Here is a 23410-nt window from a genome sequence, read left to right as displayed (position 1 = left end):
TGGGTTAGGTCAAGGATTAATAAACCATGACCTGAAAGCCAAATCTGGACTGTTGCCTGTTTGTGAATGGCCTGCAAACTGAGAATGGTTTTGCCTTTTTTAAATGGTTGAAAAAAACTTCAAAGAAGAATAGTATTTCATGACACCAAAAAATTATACGAAATTCAAATTTCAGTGTTTGTGATGAAGTTTCATTGGAACACGGCCATGCTCATTCATTTGTGTATTTTCTCTGGCTGCTTTTCATGTTACAGAGGCAGAGTTTAGTAGTTGTAGAGTTGTCTGTGTGGCCAAGCCTGAACTATATAACATATCTGGCTCTTTACAGAAAGATTTGCCTGGCACATAGATGAACAATAATTTTTTGTTGAATGAATGAATGAATGAATGAATCTTAGCCTGTACCACCACAGAGGAATCTAAATTGGAAATCTTTCAGCAATCCGGTCTTGAAAATTTGAGCTTAATTGGCTGCTTAATAAAAATATCCTCAATGATTGTTTGGTAATACATTTTCATTGGCTTCTATTCATCCTGGAAATAATGAGAATTGATGATGAAATACCAGGGAGTTTGTAATTGGTAGGATAGTGTCAGGTAGGATTGGTTTATTGTACGATTTTTACTAGTGTTAGTTTGAAAAAGACTATAACAACATGGAGTATACATCCTATGTTTATTATTCTATTTAAAAATAATTCAAGAAATTGTTTCAAAAGCTGTTCTGTTTTTTTTCTCATTAGCTTTAGATTAATAAAACTACCTGCTTATTAATGAAGGCAGTAATAAAAATAATTTTGATATCTTAGCATACTTAATTTTGAATAAGAAAGTGTATTATCACGTAATTTCATTCTACTGTTGAATTTGCCCTTGATTAACAAGGTATGAATACTAACATATTAGTAATTTCCTGTAAATGTCTAACTTCTCCTTAAAGGAAGATTGGAAATTGGACAAACATAAATCATTTTATATAAAAATGATTTTACAATGTGCCAGTCCAGTTTTTGTACAACATTTGAAAACTAAATTGTTTGCATCTGTAAGCGCTGTTAATAGAGGTCTCATAATAGATCCCCAGAGGTGCAGTATACCCCATAGCCTTGCAAACAGTTCTTATTTTATGCTTTCAGCAAAGGACGTTAAATGGGTAATACAGGTTGTGGTTTAGAGTGAAAGAGTAATGCTTTGCAGATCTTTGCCTTGGCTCAGTGTTTCCAAATTTCATTAATAAGAAAGGGTTTCCGTGTCATGGTGGGTGTGTAGCTCTTGATTTGCCTCTTGGCTTTCCTGCCCTCTCTTTGCTGGGTTAAGCAAAGTGATCTTGTTTTTTAAAGCTTTGTTTCCTTTGAAAGTTATAAGTAAACTGAAAAAATATTTTGCTTTTAAAATGTTATCTTTTAGAAACTGAAATTCTGTTGCCTGAATTTATTTCATTTCTCTTGTTTCAACTGTGAAAAGATTGGATTCTTAACACTCTATTACATTTTTCTGGCATTTCTTTATAGCAGTAACCTGTAGGAATCAGTAAGTATCAGCTTGCTTAAGGGCTTATAGTTCACAGTGATCAGTTATTCTATTTATATCTATTTGTAATTAACTCCTATTCATTCTGCAAATATTTATTGAGTACCTACTGTGTACCAAGCATTACTTTAGACATTGGGATACAACACCTAAAAAGACAAATTATTATACTTACAGGGCTTACATTCTATGGGGAGAATTAGACAATTATATATAATGTCAAGTAGTAAAAAGTACCATAAAAAAGAATAAGATAGTAAGAGAAAAAATCATTGGGGAAGGTTGGGGAAATGCTAAGTCAGTATGGGTAGGACTGACCTGCCCAGAGATGTCACATGAACAACATGGGGGAGAAGGCCATGCATACAAAGGTGTCGGGGAAGGGAGTCTTGGGTTTGAAGGGAAAGTCTCTTCTTATCCCATTTTATTCTTCTTTCTAATACTTACCATCATGGGACATGAGCTATTTATATATGCAGACATACGTGTATGTGTATGTTTCTATACACACACACACACACACACACACAGTCTTTATTTACTGACTCTTTCCACTACTATAATTGCTCACTAAGCTCAGCATTTCAAAATGTAAAAGCCCTCAGGTGGGAGTGTTCCTCTTGTGCAAGAATTACAAGGAGGCATGTGGCTGGTGCATAGTAAGGGAGAGGAAGAGAGGGGCCAGATCACGTAGGGCCTTGTAAACCTTGGGAAGTAAGGCTTTAGATTTTATTCTAAAGTATGACAGGAAACCATTGCAGGTTTTTGAACAGGGGAGTAAACAGGATTTTAAAAGGATCGCTGGCTACTGATTGGATATAATGATTGCTAGTTGTACAAAATGATTCAGCTCAGAAGATCAACAACAAACGACCATATAAGAAGCTTATGTACATTATAAGGGGAAAGTTAGTATATGGGGTGGTCAGTTTATACTGAGTGATAAGTACAATTTTTTTCAGTTTTATTGAAATATAATTTATATACAACAAAATGCACCAATTTTAAGTGTACAATTTGATGAGTTTTGACAAATGTAACTACCAGTGTAACTACCAATACAATCTTGACATATAACATTTCCATCAGCCCCAAAATTCTCTCATAATGCCTGTCTGCAGTGGATCTTCTCCTCTCAGCTACCCCTGGCAACTACTATCTGCTTTTTTCATAATTTGGCCTTTTCTAGAATTTGGTATAAATAGAATCATACATTATGTGGCCTTTTGTGAGTGGCTTCTTTCACTTAGCATAATGCTTTTGAGATTCATCCATATTGTTGGGTAAATTAGGAATTTGTTCCTTTTATTGCTGAATAGTATTTCATTGTATTGATATATCACAATTTGTTTATCCATTTACCAGTCGATGAGCATTTGTGTTGTTTCCCGCTTTTGGCCGTTCTGATTAAAGCTGATATGAACATTTTCATTCAAGTCTTTATGTGGACATATGCTTTCATTTTTCTTGGATAAATAGTTAGGAGTAGAATTGCTGGATCTATGGTAAGTGTATGCTTAACTTTAAAGAAACTGCCAAACTATTTGCTATTTTTATTCTTACTAGCAGTGTATGAGGGTTACAGTTGCTCTACTTTCTTGCCAAAACTCACTATTGTTGGCCTTTTAAATTTAACCATTTTAGTGGTATCTCGTGGTTTCAATTTGCATTCCCTAATGACTAATGATATTATGCATCTTTTCATGTATTATTTGCAATCTGTTCACGAAATTGTTTGCCCATTAAAAACTTTGGATTTTCTTACTGAGTTGTATGATTTTTTTATATATACTGGATACAAGTCCTCTACCTTTATGTTTCGTAAAATTTTTCTCCCAGGCTGTGGCTTGATTTTTTAAAATAAAGTTTTAATTTTAGAACAGTTTTAGATTTACAGAAAAATTGAGAAGCTAGTACAGAGAATTCCAGTACACCCAATACCTCATCTTCCCTATTAGCGTCTACACTAGTATGGTACTTGTTTCATAGTTAATGAACCTGTATTAACACATTATTATTAACTAAAGTCCATACTTTATTCGGATTTCTTTAGTTTTACCTAATGTGAAAATCTTTTTTTGTTCCAAAGTGTTTTTCACCTTAGATTATATTTTTCATCTCCAGAAGTTTGATTAATTTATTTTTTCATAGTTTCTTTTTCTTCTTATCTTCATGTTTTCCTATACCTACTTGAACATATAGAGTATGTTTGTGAAAGCTAGTTTAACATTGTTAGTTAGCATTAGAATTGTTTGCTAGTTCTATCATCTGTCATTTATAGGTCTGTTTTTGTGTGGTAATTGCTTCTGGTTATGAGGCATAGTTTTCTGCTTATTTGAATGCTGGTCATCTTTGGTTTTTTTTTAAACACTGTATTTTACATCTTTGGGAGTTGGACATTGTAGTATTTCTTCCAATATTGTAGGACTTTGTTCTGGGACACTGTTGTATAAATCATTTTGATCCTTTTGAGGCTTCTTTAAAACCTTGTTAGTGCAAGTCTAAAGTAGCCTTGTTTCTAGGGCTGATTTGGCCCAACTCTAGACATTACCTGAGACTTTTCCTGAGGTCCTCACTCTGGCTGATGGGAACATGACTTATTCTCCCCTCTGTGTGAGCTCCAGGGATTGCTCAGCTTACTCTTTTCTAGGGGTTCTTTCTTTGGTCTTGGTAGCTTCCTCACAAGTGCATGTATGCTGATACTCATTTAAAGTCTCAAGGTCCTACAGGCCCCTGGCATTCTCTCTGTGTAGCTCTCTCCTCTTTGCACCCTGTACTGCATATTCTAGCCTTCCTGGCCTCCGTGAACTCATAACTTTGTCTCCTCAACTCTGGAAGAATGTTGGCTCTTTTTTGGGTTCCTCTTCCCTGTGCTGTGGTCTGAAAAGTATCTCTAGGGATTAAGTGGAGGCACCTGATTTGTGTCTGTTTTTCACAGGATCACAGTCCTGTGCTGGCTATTGAATGAAGTGTGTCTCTTTCATATATTTTGTCTGATTTTCTAGTTAGGAGGACAAATATGATCCCTATTATGCCTTCAAAGTCAGAAGCAGAAGTTCAGTAGATACACTTTTGAAGTTATAAATGTATTTTGAAGTAGGAGAAGTATTTTTGGAAAAAAAATTGCTTCTAAGATATCCTTTAATTTTCTTATATCCCTTTTTCTCAGGTATTTTTGAAATGTCAAATTTAAACATCGGGTAAGAGTTATTTTTAGAATAATTTAGTTCACTTTGTGATTTCTAACTTTGTATTATATTGAAATTACTTTTTTAGAGCTTATTTGCCGATATATCCCATTTTAAAGATTGTTGAAATGGCATATATACTGTTATGATCTTGTACATATATTTTGGGAATTACTAAATATGATGCTTTAAATTTTTGTCACATTTCAGTTCCTTTCTCACATACTTTGAAAGATATATGTGATTAGGCAAGGGAGGTTATGTAGAGTAAAAAAAAACCCCTTGTAATATGGTGATAATTTACTTGTGCTTACTTGTACGGTCTCTCTGTTCAGTGTCATAGAGGCTTCTGACCTGGGTCTTTTTTTTTTAATTTTTTTAATTTTTAATTTTTAATTTTTTTGCGGTACGCGGGCCTCTCACTGTTGTGGCCTCTCCTGTTGCGGAGCACAGGCTCCGGATGCACAGGCTCAGCGGCCATGGCTCATGGGCCCAGCCGCTTCGCGGCATGTGGGATCTTCCTGGACCGGGGCATGAACCCGTGTCCCCTGCATTGGCAGGTGGACTCTCAACCACTGCACCACCAGGGAAGCCCGGACCTGGGTCTTTATATGTTTGAATATATGCGTTCAGGCTTTTGAGCTCGAGCCACCCGCTCTTGCTTGGCCCTGCCTGCAGTAAACCTTTCTCTGCCACTCCCCCAATATACATACATACATATATGTACATATATATATATATATATATATATATATATATATATATATATATGTATATATATATGAAATAATCCAGGGCAAGGATTCAGTCTTTATCTGTTCTAAGTCGTAGTCCTTCTTTAGTTGTGATCTCTTTCCCAAGATTTAGTTGTAAATTGATTTAGGTAGAATATTCACTTGGAAGGCCTTATTCAAACTCGTTACACTTAATTACGCACTTTCTTTCCTTCATCTTATAAAATGCCCCGTTTTTATTAATGGTTTTATTTATCTCTCAAGTTTGGAAGTTCTGGTCCTTTTCTCTCTCTTTCTTTTTTTTTTTTTATTTTTTAAAATTAGTTTATTTTTGGCTGCATTGGGTCTTTGTTGCTGTGCGCGGGCTTTCTCTAGTTTCGGTAAGCGGGGGCTACTCTTAGTGCGGTGCGCGGGCTTCTCATTGCGGTGGCTTCTCTTGTGGAGCACGGGCTCTAGGCGCGTGGGCTTCAGTTTCTCTCTCTTTCTATTTCCTTTTCCCTGCTGCTGCCATTTCATATCAAGCGGTTAATGTTTCAAGCCTGCATTGTAAAATAGCCTCCAGTTTGGTCTCTCTGATTTCAGTTTCCTCCCCTTCCTTTTCATATATCAATAATATGTGAAGGTCAGTTTATGTTTCCTTGGCCAATATACTCATCTTGACTTTTTCTTCTTCAGAAAGCTTGAATGGCTTCTCATTATTTTCCCAATCAAGTCCAGATTCTGATGAGTGGCATGGAGCAATCTCCATACTTGGCTCCAGCCAACCATGTTTCCTAAATGTGTCTTCTGTGACTCTTTGACACTTTACGGCTGCCTACGTTGTTGCTCCCTGCATATCCACCAAGTAGAATTTTCTAGCCCCCTGACCAGTCTTTGGTTTTGTTTTACATCCTTCAGGAAGTCTGCTATTAACTTCTTCATCTCATACTGGGCCATTTCCTTTTGAATCCTCAAAGTACTTATTGTTTGTATCACTCACTTTCTATTTAATTATACAGCCCTTTTGTTGTTTTCCAGTCTGTGATCTTCTAAAATTTTGTGGACAATTAGATTTTCTAACTGCATTAGAACAAAAGCCCTGGTCTCAAATACCTGACCCCTTTGCTCAAGTTATAGGTACACATTAGGGAGATCTTAATGTTGTGGTCAGTTTTCTTGGATCCAGGAAACTGGGGACATTTGTAGATAATTTTGGGCATTTGGTGATCTTTAGGTTGGTAAAGAATTGCCCTGGTTTCCTAGATAATATTGGTCTTAGCTTAGAACATAGTTAATTTTTCTGCATTGACTGTGATTTCTGACTCAGATACTCTCTTGCGTTTGGATATCTAGTTGTCCCAGCACCATTTATGGAAAAGACTATACTTTCTTTTTTTTTTTAAATACTGTAACTGAAACTTTACTGCATATATATTTTCACTTACTAAATTGCTGAACTCAGTAAAGAAGTATTTGTTTTCTGCTTTTTTAAAAAAAATTAAGTTTTATTGGAGTATAGTTGATTTACAATGTTGCGTTAGTTTCTGCTATACAGCAAAGTCAATCAGTGATACATATACATATATCTACTCTTTTTTAGATTCTTTTCCCATATAGGTCATTACAGAATATTGAGTAGAGTTCCTTTTGCTATACAGTAGGTTCTTATAAGTTATCCTTTCTTTATTGAATTGTTTTGGCATCCCTGATGAATTGACCATAAGTGTAAGGCTTATTTCTGGACACTTCCATTGCATTGATATATATGTCTATCCTTAGCTATATGTCCATATCACACTGTCTTGATTACTTTAATTTGTAGTAAGTTATAAAACCTAGAAGTGTGAGCCTTCAATTTTTAAAAGAAAAAAAATGTTTTTCTTTAAAAAATTGTTTTGACTATTCTTAGTTCCTTGCATTTCCATATGAATTGTAAGATTAGTTTGTCAATTTCTGCAAAAAAAGGCAGCTAGGATTTGATAAGGAATTGTGTTGAATCAGACCAATTTGGGGAGTATTGCCATCTTAAAGATATTAAGTCTTCTGTTCTATGTACATTGATGTCCTTCCATTGATTTAGGTCTTTAATTTCTTTAAAACATGTTTTATAGTTTTTACTGTACATCTCTTACACTTCTTTTGTTAAATTTATTCCTATTTTATTCTTTTTGATGTTATTGTAAATTGTTTTCTTAATTTCATTTTCAGATTTTTCATTACTAAGGTATAGAAATACAACTGATTTTTGCATATTGAGCTTATATCTTGCAATCCTGTTGCACTTTTTTATTTGTTCTAATAGTTTTTTAGTGGAGTTTTTAGGATTTTTTGTATACAAGATCATGTCATGTTCCAATAGAGGTAATTTTACTTCTTCCTTTCTAATCTAGATGCTCTTTGTTCTTCTTTCTTGCCTAATTGTCTTGTTCAGAATGTCCACTATAATGCTGAAAAGAAGTGGTGAGAGTGAACATTGTTGTGTTGTTCCTGGTCTTAGGGGAAAGGATCTTTCACCATTAATTCTGATGTTAGCTTTGGACTCTTGTAGATGCCCTTTATCATGTTAAGGAAGTTCCCTTCTATTTCTAGTTTGTTGAGTGTTTTTCTCATGAAAGGGTATTGGATTTTGTCAGATACTTTTTCTCTATTAATATGATCATGTTTTAAAAATTTGTTTGTTTTATTCTTTATTTTATTAACATGGTGTATTACAATGAGTTTCAGATATTAAACCAAACTTGCTTTCCTGGAATCCCTCTTATTCATGGTGTTTAATCCTTTCATATTTTGCTGCATTTGCTTTCCTTGAGGATTTTGATGTCAATATTCACAAGGTATATTGTCCTGTAGTTTGCTTTCCTTATGATATCTTTGCTTTGTTTTGGAATCAGGGTTGCACTGGTATCATACAATGAGTTGGGAAGTGTTCTTTCCCATTCTAGCTTTTGGAAGTTTATGAAGTGTTGACATTAATTCTTCTCTAAGACTAATGGTATTTTAATGTTTGTTTTTATCTTTTAGGATTCTCCTTTTACAAATGCAGGAATGGGATCTAATCTAAATCTCCTGGGTGAAATTGAGTGTGATGCCAGCATAATGGATGGAAAATCCCTGAATTTTGGAGCTGTTGGAGCACTGAGTGGTATGTGAACATTATAACACATTATCTCTATTCTTAGAAAAAAAAACTGAATATTACCATTTCATTCCTCCTGAAGACTTAGCTCAGTTGTTTTCATCATTCTTACTTGGAATAGTGTTGAAAACAAACATTGTTTTCTTTTACGGAATTTAAAACAGAAAATCTTACCTACAGATAGAAAGAAAACAGTGAAATAGCTTATGTCCAAGTCTTTGGTTAGAGTTTGATCATTCTCCTCCATCTCCTCAAGAGATTACAGACATGTAAAATGGGAGTTAGCATATTCTATTAATTTTGCAATTATTTGAATACACAAATAATATATTTTTATTGTTAAAAAATTCAAATGATATAAATAAAATTTACCTTTGATCTTCCAAATCTTTCCTTCCAAAACTCTCCTTAGGAGGTTTAACCAGTAAAATAATGTGCATTTATCCATATTTATATGTAAGAGAAACATAGTTTTACACATATTTAAAAAAAAGCAATGCACATATTATTATGAAACTTTCTTTTTTTCTTTCTTTTCTTTTTTTTTTTGGCGGTGCGCGGGCCTCTCACTGCCGTGGCCTCTCCCGTTGCGGAGCACAGGCTCCGGACGCGCAGGCTCAGCGGCCATGGCTCACGGGCCCAGCCGCTGTGTGGCATGTGGGATCTTCCCGGACCGGGGCACGAACCCGCGCCCCCTGCATCGGCAGGCGGACTCTCAACCAACCACTGCGCCACCAGGGAAGCCCTCTTTTTTTCTTTAAATAGGATGTCTTGGAGATTTTTTCCACATCAGTACATATAAATGTTTTGCAGTTTATTTATTAAAACAAAATATACATGAAGGGCACAGATTTTTTTAAAAAATATTTTATTGGCGTATAGTTGATTTACAATGTTGTGTTAGTTTCTGCTGTACAGCAAAGCCAATCAGTTATACATATACATATATCCACTCTTTTTTAGATTCTTTTCCCATATAGGCCATCACAGAATATTGAGTAGAGCTCCTTTTGATCTACAGTAGGTCCTTATTGGTTATCTGTTTTATATATAATATTGTGTATATGTCAATCCCAGTCTCCCAGTTTATCCCTCCTCCCCTTCCCACTGGTAACCATACATTTGTTTTCTACATCTGTGACTATGTTTCTCTTTTATAAATAAGTTCATTTGTACCATTTTTTTAGATTCCACATATAAGCAATTTTAAGTATAAAACTTCATTAATTTCTAGATGTATATAGCCATGTAAACCACCACCAAATCAAGACATAAAACATTTCCATGTCAAAATATAGAACATTTCCAAACTCCCAGAAGGGTTCTTTATGCCTCTTCCTAGTTTATACCTCTTTTATTCTCTTCCTACCCACTCCCCCTTGTCCATTAATTCTGACTTTAGGCACCATAGATTAATTTGCCTGTTCTTCAGATTCCTGTGAATGGAATCGTACACCTCTGTGTCTGGTTTCTTTTGCTTAATGTTATGCCTGTGAGATTGATTTATGATGTGTGTCATAGTAGTTTTTTCTTTTGTGTTAGTAGCACTTTATTGCATGAATATAAAATAACTTATTCTCTTGGCGGATATTTAAATAATTTCTAGTTTTTGACTGTTAGGAATAAAACTCCAGTGCATATTTTTCTGCATGTCTTTTGGTAGACATATGCACTTATTAATATTTCCCTTGAGTATAAACCTAGGATTTGGAATGGTAAGTTTAGGTACATATGTACTTTGCTTTAGAAGATACTGTCAGACAGTTTTAGAAAGTAGTTGTTACAATCTATACTCCCACAGCGTATGAGCATTTCAGTTACTCTTCATCCTTGCAAATGTTTGATAGTGTTATTTTTTTTTAAATTTAATCATTTTGATATGTGTGTAGTGGTATTATTGTTTTAATTTGAGTTTCTCTGGTGACTAATGATATTGAGAACCTTCTCATATGCTTATTGGCCATTTAGATGTCCTTGTTGTGCAATGTGTTCAAGTCTTTTGCATACTTTTTATTGGATTATTTTTTTAATTGATTTGTTGGAGTACCTTATATATTTTCATACAGACCCTTTGTCAGATACATGTATTGTGAATATCTGCTCCCAGTCTGTTGCTCACTCTTCTAATGAAGTTGAAGTTATCAACCTTTAATGTTATGGTTAATTTTTATTGTATTTTGTTTAAGAAATCTTTGCCTACCCAAAGTTTTGAAGGTAGCTTCCACTGTTTTCTTTTAGTAGTTCTATTGTTTTTAACCCTTCACATTTAGCTTTCTTATTAAGCTCAGATTCATTTTAGTGAAGTAGGAATCGAAATTAATTTTTGGCCCTCTTATGGATATCCAAATGGCTCATTGCCATTGTCAATAGAAAGGACAGTTCTTCCCTCATAGAATTGTGTTGGCAAATCAGGTGACTGTGTGTGTAATGGTTTGTTTCTATACCTTCTATTCCATTAATCTGTCTATTGCCAGTCCCACACTGTCTTGATTTCTGTAGCTTTATATTGTATTTTGATAATTTGATAGTGGAAGACTTCCAACTTCCTTTTTCTTTTTCTTTTTTTTTCTTTACAGTTGTATTGACTATTCTTTTTTTTTTTTTTTTTTTTTTTTTGCGGTATGTGGGCCTCTCACTGTTGTGGCCTCTCCCATTGCGGAGCACAGGCTCCGGATGCACAGGCCCAGCGGCCATGGCTCACGGGCCCAGCCGCTCCGCGGCATGTGGGATCTTCCCAGACTGGGGCACGAACCCGTTTCCCCTGCATCGGCAGGCGGACTCTCAACCACTGCGCCACCAGGGAAGCCCTCTTTTTTTTTTTAAATAAATTTATTTTTGGCTGTATTGGGTCTGGGCTTTCTCTAGTTGCGACGAGCAGGGGCTAATCTTTGTTGTGATGAGTGGGCTTCTCATTGCGGTGGCTTCTCTTGTTCCAGAGCAGGGGCTCTAGGCATGCAAGCTTCAGTAGTTGTGGCACGTGGGCTCAGTAGTTGTGGCTCATGGGCTCTAGAGCGCAGGTTCAGTAGTTGTGGCATATGGGCTTAGCTGCTCCACGGCGTGTGAGATGTTCCCAGACCAGGGCTTGAACCCGTGTCCCCCACATTGGCAGGCGGATTCTTAACCACTGTGCCACCAGGGAAGCCCCTGTATTGGCTATTCTAAGTTTATGGCATTTTCATAAAATTTTTAGAATCAACTTGTCAATGTCCATAATAAAACCCTGCTGAGATTTTGACTGGTATTGCATTGAATGTATAAAACCATATGTGGACAACTGTCATCTTAACAATATTGCATATTCCTGTTCATGAGCGTGAAATATGTACATTTGTATAAATATTATTCATTTCTTTCTCAGCAATGTTTTATGGTTTTTAGTATAGATGTCTTATACACCCTTTTTATTAGATTTATTCTAGATATTAAGTTTTTTGATGGCTATTGTAAATATATATTTTAAAAATTAATATCCAGTTATTTTTGTATTTAGAAATACAGTTGAGTTTTGTGTATTGGACTTATATTCAGTGGCCTTGATGACTTCACTTATTAATTCAAGCAATTAGAAAAATAGATTCTCTTGTCATTTCTATATACACAGTCACATCATCTTTGAATCATGGCAGTTTTTTTTTTCCTTTCTAATATTAAAAAATATTTTTTTCTTGCATTATTGTGCTGGCTCTGATACTCGGTGCAATATTGAATATAAGCGGTGATAGTGTACATCCTTGCTTTGTTCCTGGTCTTAGAGGGAGAGCATTAGATATTTCACCATACTGTGTGCTGGTAGCTGTAGGATTTTCATAAATGCTCTTTATCAGATTGAGGACATTTCCTTCTAGTCTTAGTTTGGTGATAATTTTTATTTTAAATGGGTTATTGAATATCACTAAGTGCTTTTCTGCATCTTTGGCTTTTCTTTTTTATTTTATTAGATATGATGGAATTTATGGTTGATTTTTGAATGTTAAACCAACTTTTCATTCCTGGCATAAAGTCAGGATTGTAATTTTTTATCTTTTTCACATTCCACTGGATTTGATTTACTGATGTTTAAGATTTTGACATCTATGTTTATATAATAGATTAGCTTTAATTTTACTTTCTTAAAATATTCTTTTTAGATTTTGGAATCATGTTATGGCTGGCCTCATAAAATGAGTTGGGATTTTTTTCCCCTCTATTCTTTGAAAGAGTGTGTGTACAATTGGAATGGTTTTTAATTGTTTGGAAAATTCATTAGTTATTTTGAATCACGGGGGTTTTCTTTGTGGGAAATTTTAAATAAATGGGATTCAATTTCTTTACCAGTTATAAGATTATCTATATTTTTTCTTATGTGTGTTTCCCAAGGAATTTGTCTTTTTCATAGGAGTTGTCAAATTTATTTGCCTAAGGACTTTATTGACTTCCAGTTTAATGTCACTGTGGTTAGAGAACATATTCTGAATGGTTCCAACCCCTTGAAACTTTCTGAGACTTGCTTTATGGCTCAGCTTATGGTGTATTTTGATGAATGTTCCATGTGAACTTCAAAAGAGTATTCTGCAATTGTTGGGTGTGTATTCTATGTATGTCAGCTAGGTCAATTTACTTATTCATTGTTCCAATCTTCTGTATCTTTTCTGATTTTTGTGATAGGTAAGAACAGAGTTTCAATTAGGTTTTTTTTTTTTTTTTTTTTTTTTGCCCGCACCGTGTGGCATGCGGCACGTGGGATGTGGGATCTTAGTTCCCTGACCAGGGATCAAACCCGTGTCCCCTGCATTGGGAGCGCAGAGTCTTATCCGCTGGTCCACCAGGGAAGTCCCTCAATTAGTTTTAATTTCTTTTATTTTGAGATTTTATTGGTATTTAATGAAATTTCATATTTTTAAAGGCCATTAGCATTTCTCTGTGAACTGTTTATACTTCTTGTGTGGCTTGCCTTTTACCTCTGTTTATAATGTGCTTTATCATATTGGAATTTAAAATTCTATTTGTCAAACTTATTACTTTCCGTTTTGTGGCTTTTGTATTTTGCATTTCTTAAGGTTTATCTCACTCATAATTGTAACTACAGTCACTTACATTTTCTTCAAATATATGTGTAATTTATTTTTCATTGGCTTCTTGAATGCATTGTTTGTTGATCAATTTCTGAATTGATCAGCAAATTGTCCCTATATAATTTATTGAATAACAACAGTAATGATAATATTAAGTACCATTTATTGGGTGAGTATTACATACATACCATGCAATGTTCTCCAGTAGTTCATGTATATTAAATCATTTAGTTCTCACAATAACCTTCTGAAGTCAGTACTTTTATAGGTGAGGAAACTGAGACACAGGAGAGATTTAGTAATTTGTCCAAGGTTACTGTGTCAGTCTGGGTCCAACTAGGGGACAGAAACCACACAGCAGTTTAAACAGAAGAAGCTTAATGTAAAGGGCAGAGGGAGACTACCCAGGTAAGGATAAACTTGGAAGGGAGTTCAGACCTCACAGAAAAAGGTGTGGTTGCAGCCGACTGTTTGACAGCCCACTTTTTTGCTGGGTTACCCAGGCCACAGTCACTGTGAGAGCAGAAACAATCCTGGGGGCCTCAGGCTGATAGGTGGGCACACAGAGGCCAGGAAGTCATGGGAATTAAACCTTTGTTTGCAGGATGAGGATTGGGCTTTTGGCTCCCTAGACAGCCAGCCCCACAGGATGCTTTGCTATGGGGCTGAGGAGAAGGTGTGGCGATCCGTGACTTGAGCTGGGCCTGGTCCTGTTCTTTCTGGGGCTGTCAGCTATGCTGCTGTGGCCTGAATCAGGAGTTGGGGGAAACATGGTAGCCAAATGCTGGAGAAAGCTGCACCCCGCAAGTACTTAGCACTGGAGAGAACCTTGTGGGCCAGATAGTGAGAATAACTGGCGCTCTCCTGGAGCCTGGCTGGCAGGCCACCTTTTCCTTCTGCACGGTGTCTCCAGTGCCCTCTACTGACAAAGCTGACCTGTGTGCCAGCTGGCAAAGGAAACGTAGTTAAAAGGCCCATATCCACTTTCACCCATAAGGCAACCAAGGGTGAATTTATAGCTGAGAAGTGATAAATTGATAGCTGGTTTATAACAGTCTGACTCCCATCACTCTGTGTTCTTCCCACCTCTCATAGATAGTCCATCCTTTTCCTATTCACTTGAAATACTATCTATATCATGTATTAAATATCCACACGCACATGTGTTTGTGTCTCAACTTTAGCTTTATTCTATTCCATTGATATATTTGTCTATTTTGTACCCAAACCACACTCAATTAGAATAGCTTTTAATAAAAAATGGTTATCTTATAAGGTGAATACCTCTTCGTTTTTTTACAAAAATGTTTTTTCATTATTTTTCCTGATGAATTTAAGAGTCAGCTTGTCATGCATCATAGAAATCCTTTTGAAGCTTTTTTTTTTTTTTTTTTTGCGTTACGCGGGCCTCTCACTGTTGTGGCCTCTCGCCTTGCGGAGCGCAGGCTCCGGACGCACAGGCTCAGCGGCCATGGCTCACGGGCCCAGCCGCTCCGCGGCATGTGGGATCCTCCTGGACCGGGGCACGAACCCATGTCCCCTGCATATGCAGGCGGACTCTCAACCACTGCGCCACCAGGGAAGCCCCCTTTTGAAGCTTTGATGGAGAATTTATAGCTTTGAATTTGTAAGTTAATTTGGTTATTATTAATGTCTTTACAATACTGAATCATCACATACAGAAATAAATTTCTTTTTAGAGCTAGTACAGAGATCTAACCTTTTCCTTTCTTAGCTACTTCATACATTCTTTGGGGGGGCAGAGAAGTTTTTGGTGTTTAGCTAAATATCTAGTTTTGTTTTAAGGCAAGCTGGTGACCTTAATTTGAGGTTCTTAGTCTCTTTGTATCCCACTTCTGTTTTTTTTTGTTGTTGTTGCTGTTATTAATAGTGTTCTGAAAGGCATCCATAGGTTAGTGGTTAAGGGCATGGTCTCTGGCATTAGCTGCCTTTGTTAAAATCTCAAGTGTGTGATCCTGGGCAGGTAACTTAACCTGTGCAAATGTTTCCTCAGTAATCAGATAGGGTTTATAACTGTACTTATGTGATAGAGTTGAAGGATCAGTTAAATAATCTGATACATTTAAGGGCTTGACACTGGGCCTGTCGCATACTGGATCCTAAGTTTCTGTCACTGTCTTCTATCATCATCATTGTCATTGTCATGCTAGCAATTTTTTTTATGCTAATACTTTCTGTCCTGTTTTTCCTCCTAGGTAAGCACCCTTTTCTCACTGTTCACATTTTGTTTTTCCTTCTGGAAACAATCCGAACCATATTTTAAGTCTCAATCTTGTACATACTTGGCCTCTTCTCCCCACCCTTATCCCATTTGTAGGACTTTCTCTTTATTCTTTCTTGCAGGTGAGATTTAAAATTTTGGGCCATTAATTTTTCTCCCCAAGGTAAATTTGAAGCTGTTTGTAATCATGTGTATTCTTTAGAGGAAATTCATGGTTTTGATAATAGATGCCAAATTTTCAGTTTATTTTTTAAATTCTATACTGAAATCTATTAAAAAGGAACTTAATTTAAATTTGTATTTTTGCAAATTCAGTCTTTGCTGCTGTAGCACATGATAACATGAGAATATGTGTTTTATATTTGTTCTTATAAGTATTCATGTATTTGTCAATTTGATCCTTATTTTTCATGATAATTAACGGTTTTCATTAGTATATTTAAAGAAAGTTTTCCATGATATTTAAAATTTGTCATATTGAAACTGCCACAGAATTGAGTGGGAAACTTGAAGACTTTTGGACTTCCTTTTCTGCCAATTTTATCTTACAGGAATCAAGAACCCAGTGTCAGTTGCGAACAGACTCCTGTGTGAAGGGCAGAAGGGCAAGCTCTCAGCCGGCCGGATTCCTCCCTGGTAACTGCTTTGTTCTTCCGCTTTCCCTGGGCCTTTGGTCTTCGGTGCATGCAGTGTTGGAAGGCTATTTTTATCCACAGAAGGCTGATGCAGTTGGTTACACACCAGCAGTAGCTTGCCTTTGAGAGGAAGACACTCTTTGTTCTGTGATCTTGGAACATTCTGAATACTTGATAGAGCTCCTGTTGGCATAGCATATTATGGATTAAAGCAGAAAAGAGATCCGTTAATTTTAGTTTTTTTTTTTTTTAATTAGTTTCTGCATTATAACAAAGTGAATCAGTCATACATATACATCTAATTTTAGGTTTTGTAGTTGATTATAGAGATGCTTTTGCTGTTAGTAAGTGTTCATCTGGGGTCTTTTTATTATAAAACTTTAAAGTATCTTACATGTTTGAGACCAGAGTCTAAACTCATTTTTAATTTTGAGAAGTTCTTAATATAAAAGTATGTAATTTTTCTTTTCTGGAGAAACATATTGTGACACCAAAATTAGTGGCACTCTGATTTTCTAAGTCTACATAAACATGTACATAGATGTACCAAAAAGTTCTGGAAATTACTATAATTACCTCTAGGAAGGAGAAAGGAGGGAACAAGATGAGGCAATTGTCAAAGGGGATATGTGCAATATTTTTATATTTTACAAAGATAAAATATATGTGAAAAAGTGATGGCGATCTCTGTATTAAAATTATATCATAAAGTGATCCTACAATTGTCTGGAACTAGTGATCTAATTTTCTCACATACATAGTTCTTCAGCTTTATTTTTTGTTTTCAAAATTGCTTTGACCATTTTAGGCATTTTGCATTTTCATGTGAATTTTAGAATTAGTCTGTCAATTTCTGAGAATAACCTGCTGGAATTTTGATTAGGTTTGTAACTTAATCCAGTTTTTAAGGTCTTCTTTAACCTCTCTGAACAGTGTTTTATAATTTTCAGTGTACAGATTTTGCACAATTTTTATCAAGTTTATACTTAAGTATTTCTTTTTGATGTGATAAATTGCATATTTTAAAAAGTTAAATACCAGTTGTTCCTTGCCAATATAGAAATATGATTAATTTTATTATATTGATATTCTAGCTTAGGAATTTGCTAAATTCATTTGTTCTCATACTGTTTTTACAGATTCCATAAGATTTTCTACATAGATAGTTCTGTCTTCTGGGAATAAAGATAGTTCTTTAAGTAATAAAGATACTTCTTCTTTCTAATGTGGACTCCTTTAGTTAATTTCTTTTTCTTTATTACACTGGCTAGCACCTCCTATGCCATGTGAAATCAAAGTGTGAGAGTAGACATCCTTGCCTTGTTTATAACCTTAGGGAGGAAGCATTTGTTCTTTTACCATTAGGTATGATGGCTGCTATAGGTTTATCATAGATGCTCTTTATCGTGTTGAGAAAGTTCCCTTCTTTTCCTAGTGTGCTGAGAGTTTTTAATAGGAATGGGTATTGTACTTTTTCAAATGCTTTTCTGCATCTGTTGCAATGATCTTATAATTTTCCTTATTTTGTCAGTTAATATAGTGATTGGTTGATTTTTGATTGTTAAAGCAACAGTTGTATTCCCAGGATAAACTCCACTTGGTTATAATGTATTATCCTTTTTATATGTTATTGGATCCAATTTGCTAACATTTTGTAAAGAATTTTTGCATCTATTTATGAGAGACATTGGTCTGTAGCTTTCTTGTAATGTCTTTGGTTTGGGTTCATTTTGCTTCTTGAATATGTAGGGATATATAGTTCATCAAATTTGGAAAATTTTTGGCTATTACTTCTTCAGATATTTTTTTCTGATCCCCCCTTCTCTTCTATCTTCCAGGATTCCAGTTACACGTATTTGACCTCTTGTAGTGGTCCTACAGATGACTGATAATTTGTTTACTTTTTCCATTCATTTTTCTCTTTATTTCATTTTGAGTAATTTCCATTGCTGTTTTCAAGTTCACTAATTATTTTTTGGCAATATCTAATCACCTGTTAATCCCATCCAGTTTATTTTTCATTTCTGACATTGTAGTTTTTATCTCTAGAAGTTCAGTTTGCACCTTAAAAAAATGTCTTCTATGTATCTACTTAACATGTTTCATATTTCCTATAGCTTCTTGAGTATTTGAATACAATTATAGTAACTGTTTTAATATCTTTGTTTCCTAATTCTGTCATCTTTGTCATTTCTGGGTTGTTTTCACTTGAATGATTTTTCTCATTATAGGTTACATTTTCCTGCTTCTTTGCATGTTTGGTAATTTTTTATTGGATTCCAGATATTGTGAGTTTTGCCTTATTTTGTGTTGGATATTTCTGTATTTTAATTCTAAGATGTGGTTAATTTATTTAGAGACAGTTTCGTCCTTTCAGGTCTTGCTTTATACTTTGTTACATGCAACTAGAGAAGCATTTAGCCTTGAGCTAATTTTGCTTTGCTGTTGGGCAAAACCTTTCTGAGTCATATAACGGATGCAACTAGAATGAGGTTTTTTACTTTGGTGGGAACAGGAGCTGTTTCTGGCCCTGTGTGAACTTGGGGATTGCTTCCTCTAAAACTTTTCATGTTATTCTTTCCCAGGCTTTGGATGATTCCCTCTTACACATACACTGATCTGTACTCAGCTGAAGACTATAGGCGGACTCTGTAGATTTCTTGAGTCCTTTCTCTGCACAGCTGTCTCCTCTCTGGTTCTCTGCCCTGTGAACTCGGCCACCTGGGCTTCTCTGGATGCCCAGCTCTCTGTCTTCAACTCAGAGAGACTGCAGGGCTCTGCCTGAGTTCCTGTTCCTGTGCTGTGGCTGGAAACTCTCCAGGCAGTAAGCTAGGGCAATCATAAGGTTTCCCTTGTTTGTTTCCTTTCTTTCAAGGATCACTGTCCTGTGCTACCTACTGTCTAATGCCTGAAAACTATCATTTTCTGTATTTTGTCTGATTTTTCTTTTCCATTGGTTCAGGCAAGAGTGTAAATGTATTCCCTGTTACTCCATCTTGTCCAGAAGCATAAATCTCTCACATACCTGCAAGTTTACAGTATACCTGCAGTAGTTTAAAAAAACCCAAATTCCCTGAGTATCCTAAATAAATAAAACAAATTTATCATGTTTTTAACTTTAAGCTTGTTTACGCACAGCCCTAATAAGTCTAGTATCTAATTTTTATAATGATAATAGCTAAAATTTATTGCATTTGTACACTGTGAGAAGCATTGTTTTATGTGGTTTGCGTGTATTATCTCATAAAATCATTATATGATTTATGAGGGTAACATACATTTTGCCAACAAAGAAACTGAGTACCATACTTGACACTGTTATGCTATTAAAAATTTATGGAGTCTGTCCTTATCACATTAGAAGCAGCAGATTAGAACCCATAGAGTAGAATCCTTTTATAATAGTAAGAAGTAATGTTTACACCCATTTAGTTATTCATTCACTTACCCATTCCTTCATTCAGCAAATATTTTTTGTTTACTTCCTGTATACCAGGCATAGAGGTAGAAAAACTATCAAAAGCAGGTGGAGGACTTAGAAACTGTGGTCTTCTGGTGTCATCTGTTGAAGAGGCAGGTGACTTTATGGGGGCAGCAAGTCATTGGGTGTTTTCTAAGAAGTCTTTAAATAAAAAGTTCATCTGTCTATATATCTCATTGAGGAAGACAGGGAGTGTATTTGTTTCAGCTGTATCTAAATTCTGTTAGAATTTTATAAACTCTTTTTGCTTTGTTAGAAAAACCCTCAGCAGAACTTTAGGCAGAATGGTATTCCTATTAGCTGATAATGTTTTATGTTTTAATTTTCTGGTTATTGCCACCATATGATGTATTATTTAAGTACTGGTGTTTGGTCAGATTAGTAGAATATATTTAGCATGCATATGATATCCTCATAAATTTGGTGGGCCTACTATCATAAACTGTGTTGTATTTTCCTACATTTATTTTATTTATAAAGGTAAATAAATTTTATTTATTTGTACTCTTTCCTCCTTCATTTTGATAGGGTACAGCTTTGATAGGCATAACCATCTAGAACAGGGGTTGTCAAACTATGGCGTGTGGGCCAAATCTGGACTACTGCCTTTTTTTTGTAAATAAAGTTTTATTGGAACACAGCCATACCCATTTGTGTACATATTGTCTGTGGCTGCTTGTGCTCTGCAAAGGCCAAACTGAGTTGTTGCAGCAGAGACATCTGGTCACAAAGCCCAAACTGTTTGCTATCTGGCCCTCTACAGAAAAAAAATTGCCGACTGCTACCCTAATATGTTATAGAATAAGTTATAATTTTTGGAAATTATGTTTCTTTTGGTGAAAAAGGGAAAGCTAGAAAAGCATTGTTGCTCATTAGACCCTCAGATTTTTTGAGATGCAAATTTAATTTTTGGTACATTGTTTATTTAAAAATACTATTTAATCTATTGTATTTCATAAATTCATTGATTTTAGTACCTTTGTTGTATGAATGTGAAAAGAAAATTTAAAAACCTATAGATTAAAAGAAACATAAGAGAGCTATCAACTAATCAGGAGGTATGGATGGGTTAGTTGGGTTCCCCTTCAAACAAAATAGTTTAAAAGGCAAAAATAACAATAATAGCAAAAATTTTATGAGACAATCAGGGAAATGTGAACATTGATTGAATAAACTATTTTGATTCTAAGGATTTATTGTTAATTTTTTTAGGTGTCAATTGGTTATGTTGTGGTTATGTCTTTTTAAAAACTTACTTTTTGAGATGCATGCTAAAATATTTATATTTGAAATTATATGATATCTGAGATTTGCTTCAAAATAATCTGGGTGGGAATATAAATGAATGAGATTAGCAATGTATTAACAGTTGATGAGAATGGGTGATGATCCTTTGGGTTCATTATACTATTCGCTGTAATGTATATGTTTGAAAATTTTTGTAATAAAAATTTTAAGAAGAGTTAAATCCTTATTATTTAATTTGGTCATTATGTGTTATTTCCACATACAGCAGGTTCTCCCTTATTTGCACTTTATGTGTTCGTAAGCTTTAAATAATCAGTAGCCACCAAATTGGTGGTCTTTCTTCAGTTCTGTGCATTTATGATAAATAAGTAATAGGTAAAATATATACAAATCCATTTTTAAGTCCAAAGAAGCAGCTATCATTTTCTCCTACATCTTTCTCATCCAGCATAATGCATTTTAAGCAGTTTTGAGAGCTTTCTGAATCACTAAATTGCATGTTTTTAGACTGACTACATAGTGTCATGGTTTTTGAAAATTTCCCATCCATGAAATTGTAATTGACCTCACTGTGTTTTGGGGTGTTTGGCTATGCTGGCACTTCAATAGCTCAGCTTGTTGAAGGTTTTAATAATCCCACTCAGTGCTGGTCTCAGTAGTGTTGCTTTTGTTTCTTAACACTTTAGACTTGCTTTAGTGTAAATTAAGGAGAGCCTAACACAAGGAAAATGCTGTCCTTTAGAGAATTTTGACACCCTAGTTTATTGTTGAATATCTTGCCAATGTTTTTCTAATGCTTAGTGTGCTTCAGGCACTGTTCTAAATGCTTAGCATATATGGATATCAATGAAAAACAAAGATCCCTGTTGTTGTGAAGCTTACAGTTTATTTGAGGGAGATAGATATAAACAACAGATAATATCATCAGTTATAAAGTATATGGTATGTGAGAAGGTAGAAAAAAGAAAAAATGTAAAAAAGACAGAATGACAGGGATTGGGAGTACTGGGTAGAGGAGTGCAGTATTTTGGGTACAGTTTTAAATTGGCCTCATCAGGGAGATATATTTAAACAGATGGGGAAATTTGCCATTTGGGAAATAAGGAAGATCCTGACAGGGAACAGTTAGGGTGAAGGCCCTGAGGCAGGAGTCCCCTTGGCATGTTTGTGTTTTGTAAGAGGCTGGAGCAGAGTAAGCAAGGGGTCAAGAGGAAGAAGAGATGAGGGGAGGAGGGAGCAGGGAAGACCAGATCACTTGGGAGCCTGGAGATCCTGGTGAAGGCTCCAGTTTTCATGCTAGAGTCCTCACGAGGGGGTTCGCAGGATTTTGAGAAGAGAAATGTCATTACCTGACTTGTGCTTTACAAGGATGTCACTGGCTGATGTGTTGAGATTAGACTGGGGCAGGGGACGGAGCAAGGCCAACATGGAAGTGATGAGGCCATTTCAACCCTGTAGGTAATAGATGATGGCGGCTCAGACCAGGGCGGTGGCGAGAAGTGGTCAGATTCTGGATGTGTTAACACGGTGGAGTCGATGGATTTTTCTAGTGAATTGAGGTGAAACTTCTGTGAGAGCTTTCTCCTTGGAGAGTCAGAAGAATATTTGAGAAAAATTTGAATCGGTGCTGCATTTAGTGTTCTGGGAAGAGATTTTTTATTTTTAGTAGTATAGTTTTTAGCGAAAGCTCACGTAGCTTTTTAACATTTTAAAGTGATTTCAAAAGCAGTTATATGCCATTTTGTGTGATGTCAAACTACTGGAAAAGTAATTTTTGGTAGTAAGGAAAGGTCAGGATCTCAGAATTCTTATCCGTAAGACGGCATCCAACTATTCACCTTCCTGTGAATATTGTACAACGCCTAACGTATTTAAAACCTTGCATAGCAGACAACTTCAAACTAATTTTATTTAGAATCAAACCTATGAATGATTAAGAAATGAAAAATAAAACTAAGCTTATGTTATAAAATACTTTCGATTCCAGATGCTGGGATAGAACCCCAAATGACGAATGGGAGTGCTGAGAATACTAGATTCAGCTCCAAGCTTCTGTCCTGATCTTTTTTTTTTTTTTTCTTCCGGTACGCGGGCCTCTCACTGTTGTGGCCTCTCCCGTTGCGGGGCACAGGCTCCGGACGCGCAGGCCCAGCGGCCATGGCTCACGGGCCCAGCCGCTCCGCGGC

The 23410-nt window shown here is 35.6% G+C and overlaps 1 protein-coding gene across 3 annotated transcripts in view; it reads left to right on the top strand.

The window, feature by feature from the left end:
* The window catches only part of TASP1 (taspase 1), a 243715-nt gene that overhangs the window by 35294 nt on the left and 185011 nt on the right, over positions 1-23410 (top strand). For all 3 annotated transcript variants that reach the window (XR_009530102.1, XM_060077654.1, XM_060120650.1), the window contains 2 exons: positions 8453-8573; positions 16412-16496. Coding sequence is in view for 2 of the 3 variants with exons in the window: in XM_060077654.1 (XP_059933637.1) it covers positions 8453-8573; positions 16412-16496 (206 nt within the window). In the remaining variant the exon portion in view is untranslated. The remainder of the gene's footprint in view (positions 1-8452; positions 8574-16411; positions 16497-23410) is intronic.

The sequence above is a fragment of the Mesoplodon densirostris genome, chromosome 16, assembly GCF_025265405.1.
Source record: "Mesoplodon densirostris isolate mMesDen1 chromosome 16, mMesDen1 primary haplotype, whole genome shotgun sequence".
NCBI lineage: Eukaryota > Metazoa > Chordata > Mammalia > Artiodactyla > Ziphiidae > Mesoplodon > Mesoplodon densirostris.
This window is presented reverse-complemented; position numbering and strand designations above follow the sequence as displayed.